This window comes from Xiphias gladius, chromosome 5 (genome assembly GCF_016859285.1).
Source record: "Xiphias gladius isolate SHS-SW01 ecotype Sanya breed wild chromosome 5, ASM1685928v1, whole genome shotgun sequence".
In the NCBI taxonomy this organism is placed as follows: domain Eukaryota; kingdom Metazoa; phylum Chordata; class Actinopteri; order Istiophoriformes; family Xiphiidae; genus Xiphias; species Xiphias gladius.
Genome location: NC_053404.1, coordinates 22,428,881 through 22,455,955, shown reverse-complemented (window position 1 = coordinate 22,455,955; position 27,075 = coordinate 22,428,881). Strand labels below are relative to the sequence as shown.

The following is a 27,075-nucleotide window of genomic DNA, read 5'->3' as shown; positions in this document are numbered from 1 at the left end:
ATATTGCGCTTTTCTCAAAGCGAGGGCGTCTGACTTAAGACGTTTTGACTTGTCATGGTAGGAAAGGCCCGGGTGTTGGCAAGAACACTGTTTCTGTTCTGTTCAAGTGTCCCAGTAAGCCATGACAGGGAGACAGTGAGACCACGTGAGCAATATCAGCGGATGAATGGAATCCAGCCATCATTCATTTCCCATTTACACCTATGCTTTTCCTCCTGGGACGTGTCAGACTGTCTTCTGTGAAAACAAACGTATATTCAGTCCCGATTCCTGGTGATATGGTCAAGCTTTGTCGTCGTATCGTTCCCAGTGGATTAAAGGGTCAGTTTGCCAAAATTCCATTTATTTAAAGCTAGTGGCATTTAAAGACGCACGTAGTATCAATTTTATGTAAAACTTTGGACAAACCTCACTAGCAACCGTTTTCACAGGGACCAATTCTTCTGTACAAAGTCATTCAAGTAAAAACTTGTTGACTGTGAAATTGTCGCTTGATTGTCACAGCACTGATTAGTTTCTTAAAAGGTCATTTTTGGAGGCTCTGAGCACCACCAATGAAAATGCATTTGTACTGTGTGAAAGTTGAAATAAATAAATGAAAACGAATTAAATAAAACCAAACTAAACGCCCCTAGGTAGGGGTGTGTGTGTGTGTGTGTGTGTGATCTAGATTTTTAAAAAATTACTTAAATGGAAATGTTCCAATTTTCATCACTTTTAATGAAAAACACATAACAATCCATACCTCCCAAACAATTACTGTGCAAAGTTTGTTTGGTTTTTTCTAGTATCTTAAGTGTCCAAATGCAACTTGTTTGCACCTTCCTCCTTCATAAATTTGTATTTACCAGCATGTCCATACTGCCACCGAAGGCCAGTGGGTAAAGTCTTCCTGAGGTCCACCGTGACGACCGGAACTAAGCTCGGTCTCATTCAAATTTAAGGACAGGCTTCCAGACATTGTGAGTTTTTTCTCATTCTGGGTTCCACGTGAAAGAGGATTCCTTTGCCATGTGGGGAAACACCCTAGAAAGGTTTGCAGCCCACTTTTCCTTTCCTCAAACTCACAGAGAGCAGAAATGGCTCGTGTGGTCTGCAGATCGTCTACGCCACAGCGGGGATGAAATACTGGAGCGACACGTCTTCATGCAGCAGAATCAGGTGGACGACCCTCTGATGGACAATGTCTGAGGGGAAAGGAGGGCGACGTCGGTGGAAATAAGATTTAACCAGCGATGGAACAAACAGTCAAATCCTTTACTTGAGGAAAAAGTAACATTATCACAGTGCAAAATTACTGTTACAAGGACATTTGCTTTTTAAAACTGAGATTTTTAAACTGTTTTCAGCCACGATTCCTGGCATTAATACTACCACTCCTGACATCATCTACTGTAGACAGGCTCCGTTTATCTAGACCTGTCACAGCACTTTGATCTAGTCATTAGATAGATGACTGGAGAGGCAGAAAAAGTAGCTGGCAACTATTCCGATAATCGACGAACCGCTCAAGTCATTTTTTTTCAAGTAAGAATGCCAAACATTTCATTGTTCCAGGTTTTCAAATGTGAGAATTTGCTGCTTTTCAGTGTCCCACATTAAGGTTTACTGGTGGGTAAGGACCAATCAGACATCTGTCCACATTTGTCACGAATCAGATAGTAAAGTTTTCTCATTATTCCGTTATTCAGTTTTTATGAACAAATTTAAGAGTCAAAAAAAGAAAACATTCATAAATCAGACCAAAAGGTCTGAATGAATTGAATCTGGGCTGTTTTTCATTATGGAGCTAAGGGATTTTCACTTGACAACAGCCATTTTTGAATGTCATGGCTGAGGGTTTTTCCCCTGTACGGCTCACGTCAATGCACTTCACTGAAAATAATGGGAGAGATTTTCCTGCATCAAAACCATGTGCTGTTTCAAACTTGTCTCCTTTTATAATGCTGATTTCTTGCTGTGTGAATAATCCCAGTGTTTCAAACCTTGCACTGGGTGAAGAGATGGGGGCCAACTTACTGCACATGGCCTTGCTGGGGTTGACCTGCTGCCCAATGAGGAACTGTTGCAGCCTCCGGATGTCCACTCTGGCCTCGGCCATGGCCTCCAGGTCCCTGCTCTGAGACGCGCTGCCCTCCTGTGAGGCGTCGTCACCTGGAGGGACGGGAAGCAGAGAGGGGTGGAGGGAGATGAGTGGAGGAGGAAGAGAAATCAAGTGAATGAGTGAAACCTGTTCCCCGAAAGGGGCCTGAGCCCGGTCGTGGAACCAGAACCTGAACCACTGTGAGCTTCGCCACAAGCTGGGAAAAAGGTTTTCTGGCACATTTAACCTGCTGATCTTGAAACAAATTTCTGGAGATCTCGAGGACGGGATCAGACCAGCACTGCATGAGAAAGTGCATCCTCCTCATTTATTTTTGATGAAACCTCTGCATCAGCACAGCCGGGGTCCCCACACCGAGGACTCCCCAAAAAAACGTGGCCCTAGGAACTTAAGACACGTACCACATCACTGTAACGTCGTGCTTCAAATGCAGCCGAGGGACTTTCTTGCATGTCATTCCTCTCACCCTCTTCCTACATTAGCTGTCTGCTCCTCACTACAATACACTATAACAATAAAGGCAAAAATGTCCCCAACACAAAAAGCTAAATCTTAAATCATAAAGCTTAAGAAGTAGCAGAGGAAAAGCTGTACTAGGCACAGCGATGCTTCGAGCTAAATGCTAATGTCAGCATGCTAACATGCTCACGGTAACAATGCTGGCGTGCTGATGTTTAGCAGGTACACTGTTCACCATGTTTACCATCTTAGTGTTGCATATCAGCATTTTAGCATTTGCTAATTACTTTTGCAGGTATTTGGTCATTAATCAAAGTAATGGACAAAATAAAATAAAAAATCGTCACGGTGGTGCTGGATGAAAGCTCAGAGGACCAGATTTATCCTCTGAGGGACACGAATCTCTGGGCTACATTTGATCTCAATCCGTCCAACAGTTGTTGAGATATTTCAGTCTGACACTACAAAACAGTTTTCACCCCACGGAGGGTTCCCCAGGTCTTTGAAGTGAGTGGTGACAGAAACCAGATCTGTCTCGATCTTCAGGTTCATCTCTCCGTTCAGGTTGGCCTCGATTACCTGATACAAACACACACACACACACACACACACACAGGGTTAATTTACATCGAGCAAACTGAAACTTTAACTTTAAAGAAAAATTATCCATATACAAGTCAGGGTGGGATTAAAATCACCGACAAGCACAAGAAATATCAAAATCGTCCTGGCTCCATAAGAGAAGAAATAAATCCTGTTCAAAGGGAGCTTTAGTAGGAAGTGCAGGTAGTCCTATAAAATCTTAAGAAAACAGAAGTGACTTTACTAACATCCATTCACTGTTTCTGGTGACACATTTTGGGTTTTTTCTTTTTCATTTTCAAAATCTGCATCAACGTTTTTCACCATATTAGTGGACGTTTTGTTTAATTAAAGCCTCTAAATTCTATATTTAGGATGATGTCAATGCTTTAAATAAATTTTAAATTAGCTGGATCATTTTTTTCAGCCTTGAAAACACCATGAACTTAGGTGAAGTTTGGAGGACTGCCATCCTACCAGGAAGTTGGAGAGGTTCTTCATCCTGTCCACGACGTTCTTCATGGTCTTCAGAGGGGGCAGGTAGATACTGACCTGCGAGGACAGATATATGACGAGACATCTTTTGCACTGAAGTCGTCGGCAATGAAAAATTTAAATGTCTCCTGCACGAATTTGGAGGAATACTATCCTCTGAAATTTGTCCTTAAAAAGCTAAATGTGTTTAAAAGGATAATGTCTCCATAGTATTTGGACACGTACTGCACTTCCTAGAGATGGGACTTACATCAAAGTCTGGCATGCTTGGTTCTTTGAATTCATGCCAGAGTCTCCGGGGGATGACGTCAACCGGGACGTCGTGAGTGACGACTCGACTGACGCTGGACAGGGTGGGCTGGACAGAACCAAGGGAGGACATCACTCAGTCACTCGGTCACACTTTTTAGCAGACACTTTCTCGTTTCCACATCCAGCAGTTACAAAAGGAACATGATGAGCGAAGCTGCAGAATCAGCTGATAGTTCTCTGCAGGTTCATCACCCCCACAGACTCCTGAACATTTTCATTTTACCATATCAACTTAAGAGGTGATACGTCAATGTCCTGTTTGAAGCTTGTTTCTGCCTGACCCAAAAAAAAAATCTGTTATTTCAGATTTAAGTAATAGGACATAAAGAAAATCAACAGAGCAATGATATTATCAAACCGTGTAATACAGAAATAAACACTTATAAGTACAACTTTTTTTAAATTTAATAAATTAAAGAAATCTGAGGCCTGATGTGGATGTAGAAGGACAGTCCGTCCTGCAGGACAATATCTGTCTTTCGTTCCCACCAGTACAGTCGTTTTGGGGTCGTGTGCATACCGCTGCGCGCATGTTGCTGCAGAGATTACAAAAGTCACCGTCGCGCTCTCACCAGCTCTGCAGCGATGGTGAGGCAGGGACAGTGCTTCTTGGTCAGTTTAACTTTGACGGCCTTGGCGTTCTGGACCGTCTTCAGGGCCCTGGACAGGTTCTCCGGAGTCACCTCCAGACAAATCTCATTGGCCTCGGGGGACACGCCCTCCATCTGGTACTCATCAAAGAAGTTGGCCTGCGGGGATGAAGGACGCACGGAAATGATTGAATGAGCTACAAGAATAAAAGGGCCACTTCACCCAAATCACAAAAAAAGAACCCGGTGATACTGAGCCCTGCAGGTATTTGCAGTTTTATTTTTTTAAGGTACTGACGCTTTTGTCTTTTGAAAACTGACACTATTGTATAGAGGAATGATTTGATTAATCTTTTTTTTTGTTTTGTGAGCTAAAACATCAAACATCCTCTGGTTTCAGCTTCTCAAATGTGACGATTCGCCGTCTTCTTTGCCAAATAAGAGAGGAAATAAGATTTTCCCTGTCAGTTCCTCTCCTCTCGTTTCCAAGCTCCTCCCAAATCTGTCTCCACTCTGCCCGTCTCCCGTGACGCCGGTTTTTCCCCGCAGCTGAAGCGCCGAGCCGAGCCTGGCGCGCGCTCTTACCTGCGACAGTTCGCACCACATGCTGACCCCTCCATTGGCCACTTTACCAGACAGAACGAAGAAGAGGTTGTCCGGGGTCAGCCGCAGGACGCACATCTTCGTCATCTTTGAGATGGTGGTGATGACTCCTGGTGAGGACAAAGTTGTTCATTATGTCAAATCTAACTTCAGTCTGTGGTTTTAGTTTTACAAGAGATTTAAACAGTTAACCAGGATTGTTGTCAAATCATGTTGTCAATCAACCACTCAATGAATCAACTAATCATTCCACCATGAGAAAGCCATAAATTAAGCTTGTTCTCAAGAACCAACAACTCACTACTCACTGAATTAAAGACACACAAAATGTACAGACTCGACAGATTATAGAAGCCCTGAGGAGGATTCGCTGCTCTTCTCTGTTTTCTGTCTTTTTAAGCTGAATCTCTTTAGGTCTTGGACTGTCGGTTCGACAAAACAAGACATCTGAAGAACGTCTTTTCTGGAAACTGTGGTGGGGAACTGACACCGTATCCTCACGTTTATCAAACTAAATAATCAATCGATTATGAAAACGGCCCTCAGTTGCAGCCCCGGACTGATTGACCGCGGTTTTAAAACAAGTCTGGAAGTTTCAGTCTAGTTCATGTTGTTGACCACTTTCCATTACCCATTTTGGTGTTTTTAGATTGTTCAAATGTGAGAAAGCAAACGGCAGCTGCTTATGTGCCGGACTGAAGACTGTCTCTGACATGTGATAAAAAAAGACTGGACAAACAGCCGCGTCTGAATTACGTGCGGCGTCACATCATCTTTCCGCACGGACATTAAAGCTTTCCTGCGGAATTTTGGCTGAAGCTAACAGGTTAGCAGCGTCCGTCAGGGGACCAGGTTCACCGACGGCTGCGGCGACTCACGGGTGAAGTGGTTGAGACAGGCGATGTCTACGATTTTCCCCCGGAACTTCATCTGGAGTCGTGGCAGCGATTTCAACTCGGGAGCCGGTGAGACGTTCGGCTTCTCGGCTTGGGCTCTGGGCTTGGGGCGGAATACTTTTTAAAACGCACCGCGTTTGTTTGGTCCGTCCGCGTGGAAGGTCCGACGGAAACGGCAGGCGGGGTCGGCCCGTCAACCGTTCCTTCTGCTAGATTAAAGGCGAGGTACAACCACCACATCTCCGCCTCCGCTCGTAGGAAACAGTCCACGCATACTGCGCCTACTTTTGGTTTCTGTATTGTGTTTTATGATGGAAAATGCGTTTCCCACGTATTTGTATCTACAGGCCTGATTTGGTGCCTGTTTTGTTCATAAAACACCTCAGGAATCCACACACATAAAGTCCGAAACCAGCACAATCACTTTGAAGGCCACGGGGCCCCGATCCACCGCCCAGCTCAACCCGGGGTTGTAATGACAACGGTCTCGTGTGTGAGAGAAGGATCGAGCAGGCCCAGGTTTTCTTGGGGGACCTTTCCCTGGTGCGCAGGTCCATTTCTCCCCTGCAGGGTGTTACAGGTAAAGGTGGGCCCACTTCTCAGGTTTCTTCTTCAGCACCGGAGCAACCTGGACCCCCCCCCCTCTAATCTTGAATGTAGATTCAACACCTGGCACTTCGCAGCATCTGCACTGCGCAAGATGACACCCGTCAGCTGTGCGTGAGAGCAACTGCATCCCAGTTCCTTTATACTGTCCAGGTTTACATTTCTGCAGGGGAAGGGCCACTCAGGTGCCTTTCACCTTGACGTCTCTTGAGCTGCTCAAACTTCCACTTAAGCGGACGCGGGACTTGAACACAGGGAGAGAAGGAAGACGAGCGTCAGACGAACGACTCGTCTCTTTTCGTCTCCGCCTTTTTCTATCCGGGATTTTTGTTTTGCCGTGTGTTGAGGTTAGAACACAACTTTTAGCGACGTCTTTATTTCCACTCGTACTCGTCTTATTTCGTTGTGTAGCTCGGAGCTGACGCACCGGTCTCTGAGGCTCTGCGTGTCGTAGTTGGTTCTAAATGCTCGGTTCTGAAAAGGCAAAATAAAAATATAGAAAATCTGTCGCCGAGTCTCTTAAAAGTCAAAGGAAATGCTTTTCCTGTTTTATATTTTCTCCTCGGTGAATAAAGCAGCTCTCGTATTGGCTCCCGGCTCCGATCAGTGACCAATCACAGGCCGTCATCGTTAATAAAGGGTTCAACGAGCAGCTGGTCCGGTCGGGGTTTCTGAGCCGGACTCCCCCCCTCCTCTGTTCACGGACCGACTGACTGGCAGTACAATGGCGCCGCTGTCCATCCAGTCCGGGGTGAAATACGCCAGAGCTCTGGTGCCGGAGACCCTGGTGAGGTGGGTGAACCCGGTTTGGTATCGGTTTAACATCAGTAATGCGTGCGGCTCTCGGCTCCGAGTCCACTTGGCTCCTACTGCGGACGCGCAGGACTTGTCAGTGGGACCCCGGAGAGGGGGACTGCTGGTTTGCTTCTGCGCACGACTCAAAATGTCACCAAAACTCAGTGATACTCTTCTAATAACCCGGCAGGTCGGTGTCCACAGTCCAGACCACCATCTGTCGGCGCGTCCTGCCCTCGGCTCAGCCTCGCTGTTTCACGGTCTGCACCCGGAGCCGGAGGCGGCGGCGGGGCTTGGTGGCCTCCTCCCTGGACGAGCTGCTGGAGCAGGTGAAGCGTGGAGGCACCTGAAACAGTGGCGAATCACATTCACGCAGGTCTAGAGGCCGATTCTGAACCGACCTGATCAAGTAAGTGATCGGTTTCCCTTGTGCCCCTGTTTCATGGCTGTGCGTCTCAGGCTGCGGGGGTGTTTGTGTTGTCCTGCCACTTTCTAACTCTGGTCCTGGAGGAGGACGGGACCGTGGTGGACTCGGAGGAGTTCCTCCGGTCTCTGCCCGTCAACACGCCGCTGATGGTGCTGGAGAAGGGAGAGACGTGGACGCAGGACAAGGTGAGAGTCGAGTTCAGTTTTTTTTTTTTTGGGGAGACATGTGAGAGGGGATTCAGTAAGACCTAACCGACCCCCCAGGAGGGAAGTTCATGTTGCATCTGCACAAGAAACTGTCCAGAGAGGTAGGAAGCGAAATACACGAAACTCAGATGCTTCCTGTTACCAGACCTAAACCTTCCTGGATCATAATAAATGCAGCACTGACAAAGTTTTAGGTGCCAAGGCTGAAGTGTGTGCTTTCAGAATGAAGCCATGCCTAGTTTTTATTTATGATGATGCTGAGATCAGGGCTCTGTGGGGGCCAGACCACCTGCTGCAGGACTCCCGGTTCTCCTGGTCTCTGAGGTCGGTTCTTTTGACTCTGGCTGTGTGTTGGGGCTCGTCGTCCTGCTGCAGGGTGAATCTGGGACCAGATGGACGCCTCCTGGTGGGGCTGACAGTTCTGCACAGAAGTCCAAAAGCCTGATTTGTTTAAAACCTGTGGATGTAAAAGCAAAACTATGTTGAGATCCTGCCGCGGGTGAGCGAGACACTTTGAAAACCCTCTGAAGTCTCCTGCTCCCAGAAACAGTTTTGTGTCTCGTGCAGCCGATGAGACTTTCTTCAGTTCCCCCACGAGATGGCAGCAGGGTCCAATGTTTAACCGGTGTAACTATGGCCCGAGGAGACGCTGCCGGTCTCCTCGCGCGGGCTGGTCCAGATACCGTGACGGGTCCCTCTCGTTTCCTGTGCGTTTCAGAGCTTGCCGAGCCTCCGTCGGCCAAAGAGGAATGGGCTCGCTAAGCTGACCTTTGACCTCTACAAGCTGCACCCCAAGGACTTCCTGTGCTGCCTCGACGTCAGGGCCACTCTGTGCGAGACGTACACGCTCTCCTACGACTTCAGATGCACCACGATGAAACGCGTCCTCAGGTGAGTTGGGCCCGACCGGCGCCGGTGTCCGATAACCGGCAAAACCGTCACGCCGCGGAAGGGGCCACTTAGTAAGTGTCCCGGAGCTTTCGATCGCACCGCACGACCATCCTTCCTGTTCGCTCAGTGATGCCGAACGGACGCTTTGTCTCTTCCCGCCAGGTCGGCGCTGCGCTGCTCCACCCACCTGAGCGGGCTGGCCGGTCAGCTGCTGCTCTACACATCCTCCTCCCTGCTGCAGTTCACCGCAGAGGACGACCGTTAGTGTGTGTGTGTGTGTGTGTGTGTGTGTGTGTGAGATTCAACAGGAGCATTAGTTTAACAAGGCTCCAGCAGACAGAATGAATTCGATGTAGGTGCTTTAACTTTTAAAAAGTTTTCCTCCTGTTCACCTTCTGGTTTTATCTGAACTGGATGATCTTCCTGTTTGTCCGGAGACTCAACATTCTGGTTTTAACTGTCAGTTTTCTCTGTGGTTAGATGTTTTTTTCTGGATGTTTTTAACCTTGTGAAACTGATTAAAATGTGGCTGTAAATCAAATATACAAATAAAGATTTTTTTTTTTTTCTAAGTTATCTGGGTCTCTAAGTTTCCATTTCTATAAACCTGAAGATCCTCTCCAAAAAAAAGAAGGTAGAAGTGATCTTAAAAAAAGGGGGGTGGGAGCTGTACATTTTAAGGAGTCTCTAACTGCAGATGCACAACTCAACCAATCCGACCAAGTTTTCCCTCCTGATTTTCATTCAAACCAAAAGGACAAACTGCACGTGTGTCTTCTAATATTTCATCGTGGACTTCAAGCTACTCTCTGACTTCGTTTTGGTTTTCTTTCCCTCCGCTGAACCATCAGAAATCGGTCTCTTCCTTAAGGAACCGATTTCGGGGTCGGGATAGAGCCTTTAGTGGGCCGACGAGGACGCCTATTAAATGTTGCCGCGGCTCGTTTCGCTGCAGGTCGGGGCCGCGCGCACAGTGAGCACAGCAGATGTCCGGTATCGGTGATAGGTGCCTGTTTTTTATAACGCGCCGCGCCGTGTAAGCTGAGCCCGCAGCTGACCCGTGCGTCATCATCACCATCATCTGGCACATGTTCCCTCGCAGAGGAGAAGAAATCCCCCGCAGGGGTCCTTCCTCATTTCTCCGTGCGGAGTCACTCCTCGTGAACACTGCGATTCAAACTCACGCTTTAAGATCGGACAGAGGAGAGTGTCACTGTTCCACTAATGTCGGACCCACGTTGTTGAGACACACTGAGCCTCAGTAATGTCCAAAATAGCAATGACGCAGCATCTGGATTTCGTTCTTTGTCCCCCGATTGAGGGACAATCGGGCTTTTAGTCTCGTATCTGAGCTGCACTGTGGGCCGCAACCTGAACCCCTTTCTGAAGCTCATACTTGTTTCCATAACGTCAAACTGGGGCCATCTGAAATACGCCGAATTGGCCATTAGGAGCTGCCCTTGCCCCGTGTATGTGTGGTTGTACAGACTGCTGTGACTGGGCCGCTGTGACAGTGGAGGAAACTTAAAAACCTGACGATTCCCGAGCCAGTTCTGCGTCGGGGGGGGCAAGGGAAGTCGCGGTGGTCGCCACCTGCGGACACAGTGCAACAGCTGCATGTTCTTCTGTGGAGCAGCTGCCATTTGACATTTAACCACCTCGGCCCCGTCCCCGACTACATGCTGAAGTAAACAAACGAAAACTACATGCGTACATTGGCAACGGAGCATTACTTCCAGCGGTGGACTTTTAAAAGCAGCAAATGCTGCATCAGCCACGGGAGACACTTGGCTGCAGAACGAGGACTCTCACCTTTTGACGCTTGAATTCTATTTAGCTGATACAACTTCTGTCCTTTTGACACGAGTGGGCCTGTTGACCCGGTTCTTTCCCTTTAGTAAAACCGTCAGAACACCCGGGAAGCGTTTACGGTCCGCTCCTGGGACCGTGTACATTCTACACTTGCGTGTTTGCATCAGCAGGTGCTTTGGGATCAGCTGTCGTCGCTCCCGGATAAAACAAAGCGCACGACGCTTTATGCTGAGTGGGACAAACCGGACCCAGCCCGGAGAACGGACTTGGGGTCCCGTGGGCGCGCAGGGCGTGGTCGCGTGCACGCGCGCGAGAGCAGCAGGAGGGGGAGATGAAGCCGGTCGCGCGCCCCCGTTTAACAGACGCACACCGGCAGCGGGGCACGGACAGACCGCAGAGCGCCACCGGACAGTGAGAGAGAAGTGAAACCACCGCGGGAGAAAAAGAAAGATGAGAGAAATAGTTCACATCCAGGCCGGACAGTGCGGGAACCAGATCGGGACCAAGGTACAGACCGGTTTTTTCTGTTTCCTGACTCGTTCTTTGGCTGTGCATGAGAAGTTTTTAGGAAAAAGGCTGGGGGGCTGATATCTGATGGAACCGGTCAGGAGCGAAATCCCTGCTGCTGTTCTTCTGTCCAGTGTGTGTTGGTGGTTCTTACTCCTCTGAGGCGTCACTGAATCCTTCTTAATATCAGGCTTTAAAAAACCTATTCTCTCGCTCTGGAGAATTTCTGTAATGCTCCTGTGCTGCAGTGTCTGCTGTAGTCCGGCCCTGACACACTGGCGACACACTGGCAACACATCGGCAACACACCAGTAACACACCAGCAACACACTAGCGACACACCAGCAACAAACCAGTAACACACCGGCGACACACTGGCGACACACCAGCAACACACTAGCGACACACCGGCTACACACCAGTAACACACCGGCGACACACCAGCGACACACTGGCAACACACCGGTAACACACTGGCAACACACTGGCAACAAACCAGTAACACACTGGCAACAAACCAGTAACACACTGGCCACACACTAGTAACACACCAGCAATAGACTAGCAACGCACTGGCAACACACCGGCAACACACCGGAAACACACCGGCAACAAACCAGTAACACACTGGCAACACACTAGCAACAAACCAGTAACACACCAGTAACACACCGGCAACACACCAGTAACACACCGGCAACACACAACACACTAGCAACAAACCAGTAACACACCAGTAACACACTAGCAACAAACCAGTAACACACCAGCAACACACTAGCAACAAACCAGTAACACACCAGCAACACACTAGCAACAAACCAGTAACATGTCTGGCTGATTTCTGGAGAAAAGAGTGTTAAGTGAACTCTGTGAGCCGCTGTGAGACTATTCTAGGAATCTGGGTGCACGCACCCACACACACACACACACACACACACACACACACAGCTTCAGTGTGAGTTTTCTGGGTTGAAAGTCAAAGAAGTGAAACATGAGAACTAAGAGAAACAACAAATGAACAGCGAGCAGGTCAGTGTAAGCATGAAGGCTGCTGGGTAACGAACCACTGTGTGTGTGTGTGTGTGTGTGTGGAAAGTACGTAACTCAGCAGTGACACAGCTTTTTAAAGAAGACTAGCGTCTGTGAGATGTAATTCATCTTGCAGGTCTATTGTCAAACTGCAGAGATCAGGCGCCTCAGCGGCCACCCTGTCGGCTCAGGACAAACTCTTCCTCTCTTCAGATTCTCGTGGGTTTCCCCGACTTTTGTGGAGCTCAATGTGTCCAAGACGATGCACGAGACAAGAATATTTCACTTTGATGCAGCAGCCAGAGGAAACATGGACTCTTGGGCAACTGCCACTACCCTTTAAATCTGGGTAAATAAAGGCTTTTAAGCTTCTCTGCAAAGGGTCAGTTCACAAAAATGCCTGACTGATTTTGAACAGAGCACAACAAATGTATCCCAAGTCCATTAAATGACCCCTGGCTGATTGCTGTCGGTAATTATTGCCTTTGAGGAGGATTTTTGGTTTAATTGGCAAAGAACACGAGCCTGTTAACGAACCCTTTGGTTGAACAGGGTTGCAAAAATAACTTTTGAGTTATCCGTCTTCCTAGCTGCACAGACGTGAAATCGATGCCGAATACACAGAGGTGACAGAAGCCGTCGTAATCGACATCCATAGACTGCTGCAGTACGCTGTGTCACCGCAGAGTCCGATAGCCTGGATCCGTTTGTTGTATCCGTCAGGTATCTGAAAAACACCTGTGTGCAGAATCTCTGCACGGAGGAAAGGGTTTTTACATGTTTGGGTCACATTAAAACCTCGGATGTCAGATGTCAGACGTTATCTGAGGCCTTCTCTTCTTCTTCTTCTTCTTCTTCTTCTTCCCTTTTCCTGCTGCGGCTGTGACTCGGTCAGTTCTGGGAAGTGATCAGCGATGAGCACGGCATCGACCCCGCAGGAAACTATGTGGGTGACTCAGCTCTTCAGCTGGACAGGGTCAACGTCTACTACAATGAGGCTTCCTGTAAGTGCAATGGATAACAGTAGCGGTGTGTGTGTGAGTCACTGAGTCACACACTTCCCCTGAATGACTGCTGATGGTCTAGGTTTTTGAAAACATTTGGGACACTGCAGTATTAGATATTTGACCTTTTCCTTTATTATATCTGAATTGTGTTTTCATTTATTTTTAAATTTTCGGAAATCATACTGACTCATGTCATTTGTTGAGTTCAATTTTAACGTTTTGTGTGAAGCACCTTGTTTCCAGTTGCCAGATTTGACTGACAATCCGTGACGCTCTGGGCTACGTTCTCGGAAATTAAGTTAGCCGAATTCGCTACACGTAGCTCCTGTTCGCGGTGCACCCACTGATGTGCAGACAGCTGTCACTGGATTAATGTGAAACTGAAGAAAACGTAAAAACATGATAAATCTCAGGCAAGTTCTGCTGTTAAAAGGAGCGTCTTTTTTCTCTGATTTCTAAGTGGGTTTATGGCCATAGGACCAATTGATATCCTCAGAAAGTGTAAGTCACACTCAATCTTAAAACTAAATTTTACCCTTGCAATTAAAGAAAAAGGTAGCCCTAATCACATGTCATGGTAAGTGTACAGCGTTTCTGGCTACTTTCTGTTGCCAGTTGCCTGCAGAAGTGACCATATATGTGAGGATCATGTGAGGACTCTCACCCGCCCTCCGCAAACTTCTTGCCAGCCCATGTAAAAGTTTCCCGATCCATCGCTGCCGTAGAAAGTCAAAGTCAGAAACTCTGTTCACCCGACATCCGCCCTGCTCTCCTCCCTAAGAGGGTGGGCGGCGCTCTAATAACGTTTAATAACGTAGCTCTAACCACAGGACCCGAGTGCGGAGAACACGTCCGATCACGCGCAGAATTTTAAATGCGCAAAACAAGAAAAGCTATTGCCAGAGTGGGAAGAAACAACTTACTGAACCTGCCACAGACTTACGGCAACTGAACAAGTTGAGACTAAGTCCCTCTCTTCAAAGAGGCAGGACTAATAGAACAGTGTTTTGTCCTTCTCTGTTTGTGCAGCACATAAATACGTCCCCAGGGCAGTGCTGGTTGACCTCGAACCAGGAACCATGGACAGCGTTCGCTCAGGAGCCTTCGGACAACTCTTCAGACCGGACAACTTCATCTTCGGTAACAGTCACCTGGGTTTTTAGGGGAATTAGATTCTTAACCCTTTCGGCCGGCAAGGCGTCCCGTAAGGGAATTTGAAACATGGGTTAATTCTACCAATTAAGGGACTTGAGCAACATGATTCTTCATCTGGATCAGGTGTCTGAGTTCACCTGATGAATCTAAGTCCAGTACTGGCTCTCTTTTAGCTCTGGTTTTGGTCTCCACCAGCTCCCGAGGGAAACATCTGGCTCTTCAGCTGCTAAATGCTCCACAGTGTTCACCATGCTGGTCTCTGACTGGGTCTGTCTGCTGTTTGCTGATGGGCAGGTAGCGGACGGAAGCATTTTTACAGCTGTTTCTCTGAAAACATCGGAGACTGAGCCAGACAGGAAAGGTGCCACAAAACCAAAGCTAGGAGCTAATAGAGACTAAGATCAACGTTTTAAAAGATTATTTGATTCAGTGTTGGTATGAAAAAAGGATAATTGCAGCTTTAAGAGTGGTAGGGAGGTTTGTGTGGTTACACAGGACAGAGCTTGAGCGGCAGTGAAACTTTCCAGCCTTAAATCTGTACGGCAAACAGACTGAAATTAGTCCAGCGTTTGTTTTATAAACCGATGTCTCAGCAGGAGAAGAAGCATGGAGGTCACGGATCTCTCCGTGTCTTTTATACACACACTTGAAATAAAACCCAGCAGCTAGTCCGTCCCCCTGCCCCCTGAAAAATGGGTCACCAGTAGAGTCTGTGTCTGCACACATGTTCCCATCTGTTGTGGCGATCACTTTACATTTCACACACGGATTTTCTCTGCGCTGTTTGGTTGTGCTGCAGGTCAGACAGGTGCGGGGAACAACTGGGCCAAAGGTCACTACACGGAGGGGGCGGAGCTCGTGGACTCAGTCCTGGACGTAGTGAGGAAGGAGTGTGAGCACTGCGACTGTCTCCAGGTGAAGACCACCGAGGGGTTTCGGCCTTTTGTGTGTCTGAGGTAGAGCTGCTGGTTGGAGGCAGACAAAAACTCATTGGTTGAGTTAAACCACTGTAGGCGGAGCTAAAGTAACCTTTTCTTCTTTTCTGTTTTAATTTGCAGGTACAATAATCTCTATCAATTTAGTAACTTATTAATTATTTGTCGGTATCGCTATCTCCTCGATTAATTTTTTAAAGAATGAATTACCAACCAGGCAAAGAGGGCTACGTCCTCACACTCACACTCAGTTGCCCCAAATGCCCCAGGTCCCCGGGTAATTAGTTTCCTATAATTGCATTAATTGTTAATTTGTTTTTGGAATATCCACCAAAAACCACAGTAGAAGGGGAAATGATATGGGAAGGTTCTGCATGTTTAGCCACACTATGAGGGGCTTATGGATGGATCAGTTGGTCCACCACAGAGAGGAGGGAGAAGGGGGAGAGAAGGGTCAACGGGGCCCAGAACAGCCCGCAGCTGTCATTTAACTTGCCGTCGCAGTTCCCTTCACCCATTCTTTGATCAGATTAAGTTACAGTAGTTCCTGATTCAGCTAAAAACTTGGTCCGTTTCAGACCGTCGCATGGCTGCTTGTGCTCCGACAAAGTTTCATTAATAAGTAAACACAGAAACAAACACAGTCCATTAATATCTGAACACAAAGCTCGACCGTTTAACTCTGCCGTCCAGCTACACAACTGTCACCTGTCTGGTCACTGTTTGCTGTGGAATGACGGAAATAAACAACTTCCGGCCGGAATTCTGCCCGCAGGGTTTCCAGCTGACCCACTCGCTGGGGGGCGGCACCGGCTCAGGCATGGGCACCCTGCTGATCAGCAAGATCCGGGAGGAGTACCCCGACCGCATCATGAACACCTTCAGCGTCATGCCCTCGCCTAAGGTACGAGGAGGAAACCCCCTGTGTCTGTTCTGTCTCTCCTCTGAGTTTCCTCCCGCTTTCTTTAATATCCATCTCTCGAAACCCAAAACTCTTTCCAATGGTTCGTGGTGTGACTGCATTTTCTCTTATTTCTTTTAAAAGTATAGAACAAAATACAAGATCATATTTGATTTTACCATTATTTGCGGTGGTTGAAGAAGTATTCAGATCCTTAGTACTACTACCACACTGTATAAATGCTCCATTGCAAGTAAAAGTCCTGCATTGAAAGTGTTACACAAGTAAAATTATGTACCTCTAATCAGGAAAATGTACTGAAAGTATCAAAAGTAAAAGTGCTCAACTCAGAAAAATGGCCCCTGTTTTGTCAGGTACAGTGGATCGACCCATAACAAAGCATCATATTGGACAAGCTTTTCCTATATTTTGTGTGCAAAAATCTTAATGTGTAAAGTAACTAGTTACAATAGCTGTGAAATAAATGAAGTGGAGTGAGAAGAACAATATTTCCCTTTGAAATGTAGCGGAGTGAAACCATAAAGAGAGAAAATAGTCACATGAAGTCAAAGCAGAATCAGTTTTGAGCATCCTGTCAAATGAAATTCATCCACGTCTTGTCTTGTGAATCAGCCGTCCACAAACGGCCACCGCACCCAGGCCCTTGCCCAAAAAGAGGGGAGTCATCGGACTGCTGCCGAAATGGCTGCAACGCCATCATCACTTGCAATAACCTCTAGATAAAATCCCATATTGACTCTACTTCATTTGATTCGGCTCGTTAATAAAAGGAGCTACACACTGTTTGTCTGTGTCTGATTGCACTTGTGAAGAGGAATGGGGGTAACTAACTTGGAATAATTCATGAATGAGTCTGAATAAGTGGAAGATTTTCTCTTCTTCCAGTCAAACGTTGTGTGAATGCAGCATTATCTTGTATTTCAACTCTCTAATCCTTTCATTCATCACTCCTCCTGCTTTTCTGCCTTTTTCTCTGTTCCTGCCTCACCTTTTTCCCTCAGACATCTCTTCATTTCTGATTTTATTTGATCCACCAGGTGTCGGACACCGTCGTGGAGCCCTACAACGCCACCCTGTCGGTCCACCAGCTGGTCGAAAACACAGACGAGACCTACTGCATCGACAACGAGGCCCTGTACGACATCTGCTTCCGCACGCTTAAACTCACGACGCCAACCTACGGCGACCTCAACCACCTGGTGTCGGCCACCATGAGCGGCGTGACGACCTCGCTCCGTTTCCCCGGACAGCTCAACGCAGATCTCCGCAAGCTGGCCGTCAACATGGTGCCTTTCCCCAGACTCCACTTCTTCATGCCAGGGTTCGCTCCTCTGACGGCGAGGGGAAGCCAGCAGTATCGAGCCCTCACCGTTCCTGAGCTAACCCAGCAGATGTTCGACGCCAGGAACATGATGGCGGCCTGCGACCCTCGCCACGGTCGCTACCTGACCGTCGCCACCGTCTTCCGCGGGCCCATGTCCATGAAGGAGGTGGACGAGCAGATGCTGAACGTCCAGAACAAGAATAGCAGCTACTTCGTGGAGTGGATCCCCAACAACGTCAAGGTGGCCGTCTGCGACATCGCTCCCCGGGGGCTCAAGATGGCCGCCACCTTCATCGGCAACAGCACGGCCATCCAGGAGCTGTTCAAGAGGATCTCCGAGCAGTTTTCGGCCATGTTCCGCCGAAAGGCCTTCCTGCACTGGTTCACGGGCGAGGGCATGGACGAGATGGAGTTCACGGAGGCGGAGAGCAACATGAACGACCTGGTGTCTGAGTACCAGCAGTACCAGGAGGCCACCGCCAACGACGGCGAGGAGAACTTTGAGGACGAGGAGGACGAGATCAACGAGTAAGGAGACCGAACACGACCGGTAAAGGTCTGAGAGAACACTGGTAGGATGATCATGGGATGCCAGGATAATAACACAGTCGAGTCTAGCTGTTCTGAAACAATAAGACAGGTAGTCAGTGAAAGGTAAACTAGTCGGTTTTTAGTTTGTTAAGTGATTCTTTTGGTAAAGTAAAAATATTAAACATTTTAAACAGCTGCAAAAATTTAGTTGTTAAGATGAAAACTTCTTCTTTTGGGTCGTTTTTGGGCACTGATCAGAAATCTTAAAAAAATGGCTTCCGGTTCCTCGTAAAAGGAAACGGTTGTTATTTCATCGTTTCATAGACCTGAAAACTTATTGAAATAACTGCAAAACTCATTAAAAGACTAATCTCAAGTGAAAATAATTGTTAACTGCGTCCTTAACTCCAAGCAGGACAAGTCTTTCCAATCCAAAACAGTAGGTTCTCTTTTTCTATTTGTCAAATAAACGGCTCAAGGTTCACGGCAAACTCCACAACCTCTACAATGAGCGATTTTCATTTACTTTTATTTGAGGAGGTGCATACTCTGAAAGGAGGGAATCTAACATCTCGTTTTCTCAGTGTCCCACCAACAGACAACTCCGGTGTCTTTTGACAGTAGCCGCAGCCTTTCTCTAACTTTAACCACGTAGTCTTTGTGTCTAAACCTGATCGAACTTTAACCGCAGAGGCGTCAGATCAGAAGACGCTCGTGTCATTGTTGAGGGCGGTGACGAACGACCTGTTTTGTTGTTTAGGTGTCACGTCTGTTGGTCATATCAGTTTCAAGTATTTACAATGCGTTAACCGAAACACAACAAGTGTTTGGTCAGAGTAGGTAAAATAAACACCTGAAAGGTGTCATAGATGCAGTGACATACACAAGATGCCGAAGCCTTAAAGGGGAAAGATGAAAGCATACTTGATGATGATTATTTCTTTTCTATACCAGCAGACAGACACACATAATTTACAAAATCCCGATCGACACTTCTTTTGTACTGTACCGTGTTTGAGCGTGTTTGTTGTTTTCAAACTGTGATTTTTGTGCACGTGAGCACGTTGTGAGTGGCTGAAGAGAGGTTGAAATAAAAGCTTCTTTCAAGGCCTTGAAGTGTTACATGTCTACTGTGTCTGCGTGTTTTTCGCCTGTACTGTATGTTACGTAGTACCGGACCTGTCCCCGCTGCTGTATATTTATGTTACACACGAATTGTTTTGCACCCCACTCGGACATTTCTCTCTGTCTAACTATCCTGGTGGTTTATTGAGGTACCACGGTCAATTCAGTCCTGAAACGGTTTTTAGCTACGCTAGCTGCCCGACAGACCGATTGCGTGCTCGCTGATGTAACGTCGGTCTGTCGGTCGAATTATCTCAACAAATACTGGATGGACGGTCGTGGCCGTTGGTGACCCCCGGAGGATGAAGCCGAGTGGCTTCGGCGATCCTCTGACTTCCCCTCTAGCGCCATCATCGGGTCGACATTTTGATTTGTCCAGTGCTTTACCAAATATGTGCGAAACTAATGACGTTCCCGTCAGCCTCATCGGTGCGCTGTGTCCAGTGCTAACTAGCAAATACGAAAAGAGGCCTTGCAGCTACCGTATATACAATGTTATTATTACTATACATATAATGGAAACGGCCCGAATATTAAATTGACATAATCTCACAGTTCAGGTCTGATGGTCCAAAGGTCTAAAGTTAGATTTACATCATAGCGTCTCAATTACACTACAGTGGTCTAGAGCCACGCCACTAGTTTTCGTATTTTTTCGGTGATGTTTTGAGGTGCCGTCCTCCGAGTTAGTCGGAGGTGATTATAATTTCTTTTCTACAGGCTCCCAGCATTTTTAAACAAATTCCTGATCTTTGGGTGAACAGACCTCTTGAGGTTTTTATCGCGGTGTTGTTCTTGTGTATTTAAAAACAAAAACAAAAAAATGCTGCTTAGGTTTGTTCGTATTTGACGAAAGAATTTTTTAATACGAAAAATACAAAGTGCAGCAAGACGCTGAACCGCTTCCTGTTCGCTTTGGACCAGGGCTGCGTATTGAACCGCAGTACTTGTTTCAACGTGCCGGTAACATCAAAATATTGGAAACCGTGAAACCCTTTATTCCTATAAACCGATCAGATAGTTCCTAAATTAGACCCTGACATTGCCTTGTTTAGACGATACTACTGTGCAGCTGCCTTGTATTGAGGCAAAATTGTACAGTACTGTATCTGAGAAGGGTAGTTTAGTTTGTTAAACAGAAAGAGGGGATCTGTGGAAAAGAAAGTTCATATGCCTCAAAGTCAGGTGCTGAAAAAAAGTGTGAAGAGTCAGCTGAATGCCTCGAATAAACAGTAAACAGCAGAGGTTTTGTGGAGGTTTCCGAACGGTTTTAGGACCTGAACTCACCTCGCTGCACTGACAAAATACCACATCAGACAGAGAGAGAATCAGACCGTCAACAGCCCGTTAATCTCCCTCGTCCAGCGCCGTGTGTGAGAGTTGATTTCCCAGCAGTTCTGTTTGTGTTGTGGATTATGAGGAGAGCAGCAGCAGCAGCAATCGCTGTCAAAGACAAAAACGCTTGGCTCATGTCTGTCGGCCCGAGCTGATGTCTGTGGATCTATTCTCCATCTGTGGCTCTTTGTTTCTGTGTCTCGGTATTCAGCAGACTCGTGCAGTGCGGCGACCAATCCGCAGTCGTCATCCACCGGGCATCATACCTCGAAACGTCCGTGTTATCGCTATGGTTACGTGACGTCTACAACATTGGGTACTGTTTAAAGGGAGGACATTTTGTCTGGTCCTCACTTTGTCAAGGGTCAGTTCAAGGGTTAGGATCTGGTTTTAGGTTTAAGGTCAGACTGCCGTCAGGGTCTGGGGTTAACGAATTGTAAGGGTGTATATGGGTGTGTGTGTGTGTTTTTAATCTGTAAAAAGAGGTGGACGGTCACTAAGAAAGTTTGCTCAAGTGCTGTACCTGCCTCTACTTGAGTATTTTCATTTTCTGCTGGTTTATTGCTAGTTTTTTATACTAGTGCACTTTTTACTCCTTTGCATTTACAGTTGCTTTGGAAAATATTCAGACCCCTTCAGCTTTTGCACTTTACTGTGTTGAAGATTTAATTTTAGAATAATTTTATACTTTTTTTTGTGGACACTTTATTAAACATCAAAAACTGAAATCTCTCATTTATAAAAGTATTCAGACCCCTACCTGTGAAGCTCCAGACTGTGGTCTGGTGGATCCTGTTTGCTTTAATTTTCCTTGAGGTGAACCTGACTGGAGTCCACCTGTGGCAAACCGAATTGATCGGACATAGTTTAGAAAGACACACAACTGTGTTTATAAGGTCCAACAGTTTACGCTGCGTGTCAGGACCAAAACCAAGACAGACAAGTGCAAGGACCTCTCTGTAGACCCCCATGGTAAAACTGTGGCGAGGCAAAGATCAGGAAAGGGTTGTAAAACCAGTTCTAAAGCTCTGAGTGTTCCCAGGAGTACAGCGGCCTCAGGATCCTGTCCTCAGGACTGTGAAATGGCAGAAGTCTGGAACCATCAGGACTCTTCCTAGAGTTGGACATCAGGCCAAACTGAGCGACGGGGCAAGAAGGGCCTCGGTCAGGGAGGTGACCGAGAACCCGCCGTCCCCCTAACAGAGCTTCAGACGTCCTCTGCAGAGATGGGAGAACCTGCCGGAAGGACGACCACAAGTCAGGTCTTTATGGTAGAGCAGCTGGACATTTAAAGGACTCAGAGAGCAGGAGGACAATATTCTCTGGTCTGATGAGACAAAAACTGAACCCATGGTACAGAACTCCAGACTCTATGTCTGGTGAAGACCAGCCTCTGGAGCAGGGTCGTCCCTCTGGGAGGGGGGGCTGCAGATTGATGGGCAGAAATCTCACTTTTATCAAATTAAAAATACATCTACAACGATGTGAAGTTTGCAAAAAGTGAGGCGGTCTGAATACTTTCTGAAGCCACTGTAACTGACAGCTGTTGTAACTAGTTACTTTTCAGGTCAGGATTTAACACGTGAAGCCCACAGTACGAGCAAATTAGAAATTAGGATGTATTCTGGCAGATTGAACTACACAGCAGTTCGTCCTGCCTGGACAAAAACCAAACGGTACTTCATCAGTAACAGCATCGAACCGTGTGTCTGCAGTCCAGGTCAAACCTTAAACGTTCTACTGTTGTGTCTCCAACAGGAGCTGGGATGCGGAGCAGAAGTTTGATGAGCCAATCAGAGAGCAGGAAGACAACCTTAGCCCAATCAGCTAAAGGCAGAGGCGGGTCGCCAGCTGAAAGAAACACAAAACGAACAAAGCAAAAAAAAAAGACAGTCCCGCAACATTAATGTTTTCTGATTTTGTGAAAATGTTTTGAAGATGTGTGGAAAAAAGCAGCAGCGTTGATCCAGGATCAGTGGTTCTGTTTAATATTTCTACATTAGGTATTAGAGGTGGACAGAGAGTCCAGAATCAGTGAAGGACGAGGGTTCTCCGCACTGATGTGCAAACTGAGTGGTGTTTTTTAAATGTATCTAGAGTAGAATATAAAGCAAGCGACAAATAAAAAGGACTCATCAACTCCCGTCAACTCCCGTCAACTCCCATCAAACCTTGCAGCTCTTTGCTGCCACTGCTGAGGACCGTGGATTCATCGTGACCTCTTGTGGTCAAGGCCGGATACTGCAACGACATGAAACTACACCCCAGCGGCTACAGAATTTTTCGGTATTTAGTCCCAATCAATATATTTAATTATGCTGATGTTTCCGAGGGTTGTGATCTTCCTTTAAAGTAAGTCATTTTTTTTAAACATGTAAAATTACATTTCGAGGGGGATTGTACACATAAAGGTCAGTACACTGGTCATGTTTAACCATCAGTCCGTGAAAACAGTTGAAACCACCTCAGAATAAACTAAACTGGACTAAGATGGGATCATGGTGACATCACCAGGGCCTGTTTTACAAAGTGGAGGCGTGGCGTATGAAAGGCAGGGCGGGTCTGTCCAGCTGCATTGTGGGAGATGTAGGATCCAGTGTCTTTTTTCACTGGGCCCAGTCACTGGAGGTCTCCTTTAGTCGCAAACTCGATGTACAACTTGAGTCACTCACCCAAAACCGAAGCATAGAAATCAGCACGACAGATCAAACGCAGACACGAATTAAATCCATAAAATAAACTTGAGTCATTCCTTTTTTTATAAACCTGGTCTTAGTGTACACCGTTTTCTTCTCCTCTCCTCTTGTTTCCTCTCTTCTCCTCGCATCTCCTCGTCCCCCAGGTCTCTCGCCTTCCTTCCTTCCTTCCTTCCTTCCTTCCTTCCTTCCCTCATCCACCCTTTTCCTCGCCGCTCCTGAGGTCATAGTTTCCTGTAATCGTCACGAGCGGCCACTAGGCGGTGCTGCGACACAACCCTGCGTCTCCAGTGAGGCGGACGTCCTGACTGATCGACCTGGCCAACGTTTTACTGGCAGTAAAACCGAACCCCGCACAAGAAATAAACCCGACTTTATGCATTCAGCCGACGTCTCAAGGACAGCTGAGGTGATGAGTGTGTGTGTGTGTGTTTGTGTGTGTGTGTGTGTGTGTGTGTGTGTGCGTGTGTGTGTGCGCAATTACCTCCAATGCAAATGCATGCATGTGCTCCAGCGAGTAATTCCACCTCCCTCTTGATTTAAGCAGCGTGAAGAGCTCCTGGTTTCTTCTCTCCTGCAAATCAAATTCACCTCGAACTAAACTTCGGGGAAAAACATGAAGGTGAAAATCTCAGAGATATTTGCTGAGAGAGTGTTTTAGCCAATTAAAATACCAGTGAGATAAGTAGCCGCCCCTAAGGAGTGACCCCAGATAATTGGCTGCGGCTAACGAGGAGGCTGCGATAAGTGGTTGGCTGGAACACGCTGGCTGAGATGAGAGGATAATGTTAAGGAGAGCGCTGCTGTGTGATCGGCTGCCAGGACGCCGCAGAGACGGGCCCGCCGTACAACGGAGGGTTTAATCGGCAGTTACAGGGACAAAAAAGAGCTCAGAGTATTCAGAGAGGCCGTCCGGCCGCGGGTCGTTTCTAGACGGTCGGCCGGGACACTGCTGCCGCCGGGCGCGGCCTCTCCTCTGTCCAGCAGTTTCAGCCTGTCTCGGCCTCACAAACACCTCTTCTCTCTCATCCCGTCAGGCGCCGCTCGGGTTTCTGCCTCCGACACAGTCTTTGCCTCTAGTTGGCCATCGGCCTTTTGGTGGCCTCCCTATGTTTTTTCTTAATCTTCGTTGAGATCCATTTTGAACTGCGTGTTCGATGTATTTTCCAGTTCCTGGATACGGGTGTGTATTTATTTCAAGGCGAGCTGAGCGAACAGTGTGATCGGAGCCGCATGATGGACGTATGACTTGGCTCCTCTCTGTCACTGGTTTCCTAACATTTTTTTGGGTTTTTTGTCTATAAGCGCTTGTGAGCGGTGATTTTCAACTCAGATTGCATCATTTGAATCATTTTCTTCGCTTCCAGAAAAAGGTGAAAGTATCTGGTGTTCCACAAGAAAAATGACAGTGAAGTTTCCTTTACATAATTTACTTTATGTTGCGGAAAAAGCGTTTCTTTTTCATCTTCCCTGTCCCATTAATCATCTCCTGAACCCTCATATTGATCTTTTTTTTTTCTTTTTTTCTTTTTTTGCTGTACCACGGCACAAAGGGGACCGAATGCATCCATTCAAGGAACACAGTCTCCTGCAGATGCCTGCGGCTCGGGGGGAGGTTGCCGTAGCTGCCGCAGGACACTTACAAGGCCCAGCTCCTGTACCAGCCACGTAGCAGTTGTGTACGGGAGCCTCAATCCACCACTGCGGTTACCATAACAATCGATTAAAGAGTTTGCTCCCCGCCGTGTTTCCTGTGTTTACTCAGGCAAGATTAAAAGAGCAACCCGGGCCACTGTGCAACCTTCAGAAGAACTCGAACAGATTCTGTTATTTGCTCCTTGTGTCCAGAGGCAATAAGCTTCAAATTAATCAAAGTGCACGAGGGATTTAGAGTAATTCTCAACTTGCTTCACCTCAAATGAGTCTTGTAACCCACTGGATGGGTCTGAATTCCAACTTTGGTCTCAATTCACTGCAGAAGTCTGTTGGATATGGTTGAAATCTCTGGACAAGGCTTGTGCGTGAGCTTTGAGTAAGGGACTTTTTTTTTTTTTTTTTTTAAATCACAGATATGTTTGCCCCGGGTCAAGTGTTAGTTTCAGTGCTTCAAGGTTACACGTTTTAAATAAAGATCAAGACAAATACCAAACATTTGCTGGTTGCACCTCTATAAGTCGGAAATGATCCTGTTTTTCTTTATTTTATATCATTAATATAAAGTCGAGGGTTTTTCTGCTGCTCAGACTAAGAGAGAAAACTGAGGCTCCAGTTTGTGAGTTAGACTCTGGATGTGTTACTGACATCTTCATCCATCCGGCCACAGAAGGCCTTTGATTCACCCTCTCTGCCTTTTGGATGGAAGTTAGCAATCCTCCCACTGACTGCAAGAGAAAGAGGCAGAGAGAATTCAGACCCAGTCAGAGACCAGCAGCTAAAGAGCCAGATGTTTCCCTCTGGAGCTGGTGGAGACCAAAACCAGAGCTAAAAGAAGAGGGAGCACTGGACTTAAATCCACCAGGTGGACTCAGACGCCAGATCCAGATGAAGGATCGTGTTGCTCTGTAGCTGTTGGATGGGGGTTGTTTCCTTCCATATTAAACATACAAATCGCCTCCACCACTGTTAGAAAATGGTAAACAATGATTATTTTCTTATTACAGTAAAACTACAACTCACATTAAAATTTACTAGCATAGCAGCGCGGGTAATCACGTCCTCTTCACTTGATTTATTCCATTCACATAAAACTGGATTATCTAAACACCTAAACTGTTGAGCGAGGCTCCATCCCAACGCTGGATATTCAGTTATTTGCATTATTACAAATGGTCAGTGGGGTCTTGAATGAGCTTTTCCCTCTGCTGGCCCAAAAGTCTGAAGATACCGTTTCACTTCTGTTCTGTATGAGGCGATAACGTGTCAGGGGTGCGGGTCCGTGCTGCCCTCTAGTGGCCACAAATCTCTCAACACAGCTTTAATTGTCGTATCAACCACATTAATTACCAGTGTGTCCAAACGCCACATCGAGCAGCCTCCACAGAGCCTGCCCTTTCTTTATGTTTGCAGAACTTTATTGGCATTTGTACAAATAGGGCAGTTACCAACATGCCATGGGCCTCTGAGCTGTTTTTATTTTAGGCAGTGAGGGGGTAGGAGGGGAGAGAGAGGGAGAGGGTGGAGGAAGCAAGGAAAGAAGGAAGAATAGGTAAGTGAGATAAATGGGGGGAGAGCTTTTAATTTGGCGAGGTTCAGCGAAGCTGCATGTGGGGATTGAACCTTAGCAGAGACTTGCTGCCGTGGTAACGGGGTAAAGAGGGGGGAGAAGGGGTGGGGGGGGCGAGAGAGAGAGACGGAGTGAGAGAGGTACAGTAGCTTGTAAATATAAGAGAGGGGTGAGTAGAGGGGGGAGGAGGAGGGTGTGGGGGTCTCTCCAGTTTGAGAGGAGGGACGCCAGAAGAGCCGCCTCCGTTCTCCCCCGAGGACACACACACACACACACATGTACAAACATGTACACACACACACAGACACACACACACACACACACACACACACACACACACACAGACACAGACAGAGTGGGTACGAAAGGAAAGAGGATAGAAAAAGCTGGGAGTGCAGCAGACTGAAGGGAGGAAGGAAGAGGAGTGGGGCTGAACGAACCAGCCTGAGCACAACACACACCCTTTCACACACACACACACACACCTCTCTCACACACAGACACA

At 47.1% G+C, this 27,075-nt stretch overlaps 3 protein-coding genes across 27 annotated transcripts in view; 2 read left to right on the top strand and 1 right to left on the bottom strand.

The window, feature by feature from the left end:
• The window catches only part of LOC120789870 (NACHT, LRR and PYD domains-containing protein 12-like), a 1,168,582-nt gene that overhangs the window by 607,278 nt on the left and 534,229 nt on the right, over positions 1-27,075 (top strand). The gene's annotated exons all lie outside the window — the stretch shown is intronic.
• On the bottom strand, positions 703-7,244 carry hus1 (HUS1 checkpoint clamp component). Of its 3 annotated transcripts, none has more exons than XM_040127110.1 (8): positions 6,024-7,244; positions 5,128-5,255; positions 4,525-4,701; positions 3,891-3,998; positions 3,623-3,697; positions 3,043-3,142; positions 2,020-2,154; positions 703-1,187 (listed from the first exon to the last, which is right to left on the bottom strand). In XM_040127110.1, exons 1-8 carry the CDS (start codon positions 6,073-6,075, stop codon positions 1,105-1,107), a joined length of 858 nt encoding a protein of 285 aa, XP_039983044.1. In that variant the 5' UTR covers positions 6,076-7,244; the 3' UTR covers positions 703-1,104. The 3 variants fall into 3 exon arrangements, with proteins under 3 accessions (XP_039983044.1, XP_039983045.1, XP_039983046.1); XM_040127111.1 differs by lacking the exon at positions 6,024-7,244 and adding an exon at positions 5,777-5,994; XM_040127112.1 differs by lacking the exon at positions 6,024-7,244 and adding an exon at positions 5,454-5,756.
• tubb6 (tubulin, beta 6 class V) lies at positions 7,337-22,794 on the top strand. 4 transcript variants are annotated; one of them, XM_040127075.1, is made up of 9 exons: positions 7,337-7,439; positions 7,633-7,771; positions 7,902-8,054; positions 13,213-13,321; positions 14,354-14,464; positions 15,279-15,394; positions 16,190-16,318; positions 17,374-18,188; positions 22,410-22,509. In XM_040127075.1, exons 1-9 carry the CDS (start codon positions 7,372-7,374, stop codon positions 22,480-22,482), a joined length of 1,713 nt encoding a protein of 570 aa, XP_039983009.1. In that variant the 5' UTR covers positions 7,337-7,371; the 3' UTR covers positions 22,483-22,509. The 4 variants fall into 4 exon arrangements, with proteins under 4 accessions (XP_039983009.1, XP_039983012.1, XP_039983010.1 ...); XM_040127076.1 differs by lacking the exons at positions 7,337-7,439; positions 7,633-7,771; positions 7,902-8,054 and adding an exon at positions 11,161-11,285 and having other exon boundaries at positions 22,410-22,787; XM_040127078.1 differs by lacking the exons at positions 7,337-7,439; positions 7,633-7,771; positions 15,279-15,394 and having other exon boundaries at positions 7,941-8,054; positions 22,410-22,794.

Excerpts from the sequence above, each read along its gene's own strand:
- hus1 (XM_040127110.1), bottom strand. The coding sequence starts at position 6,075 with ATGAAGTTCCGGGGGAAAATCGTAGACATCGCCTGTCTCAACCACTTC. Across the intron at positions 3,999-4,524 it reads TCACCATCGCTGCAGAGCTG|CCCACCCTGTCCAGCGTCAG; the intron begins GTGAGAGCGCGA and ends GGTTCTGTCCAG. Across the intron at positions 1,188-2,019 it reads CCCCAGCAAGGCCATGTGCA|ACATTGTCCATCAGAGGGTC; the intron begins GTAAGTTGGCCC and ends CTTTCCCCTCAG.
- tubb6 (XM_040127075.1), top strand. The coding sequence starts at position 7,372 with ATGGCGCCGCTGTCCATCCAGTCCGGGGTGAAATACGCCAGAGCTCTG. Across the intron at positions 7,772-7,901 it reads TGGACGAGCTGCTGGAGCAG|GCTGCGGGGGTGTTTGTGTT; the intron begins GTGAAGCGTGGA and ends TGTGCGTCTCAG. Across the intron at positions 18,189-22,409 it reads GAGGAGGACGAGATCAACGA|GAGCTGGGATGCGGAGCAGA; the intron begins GTAAGGAGACCG and ends TGTCTCCAACAG.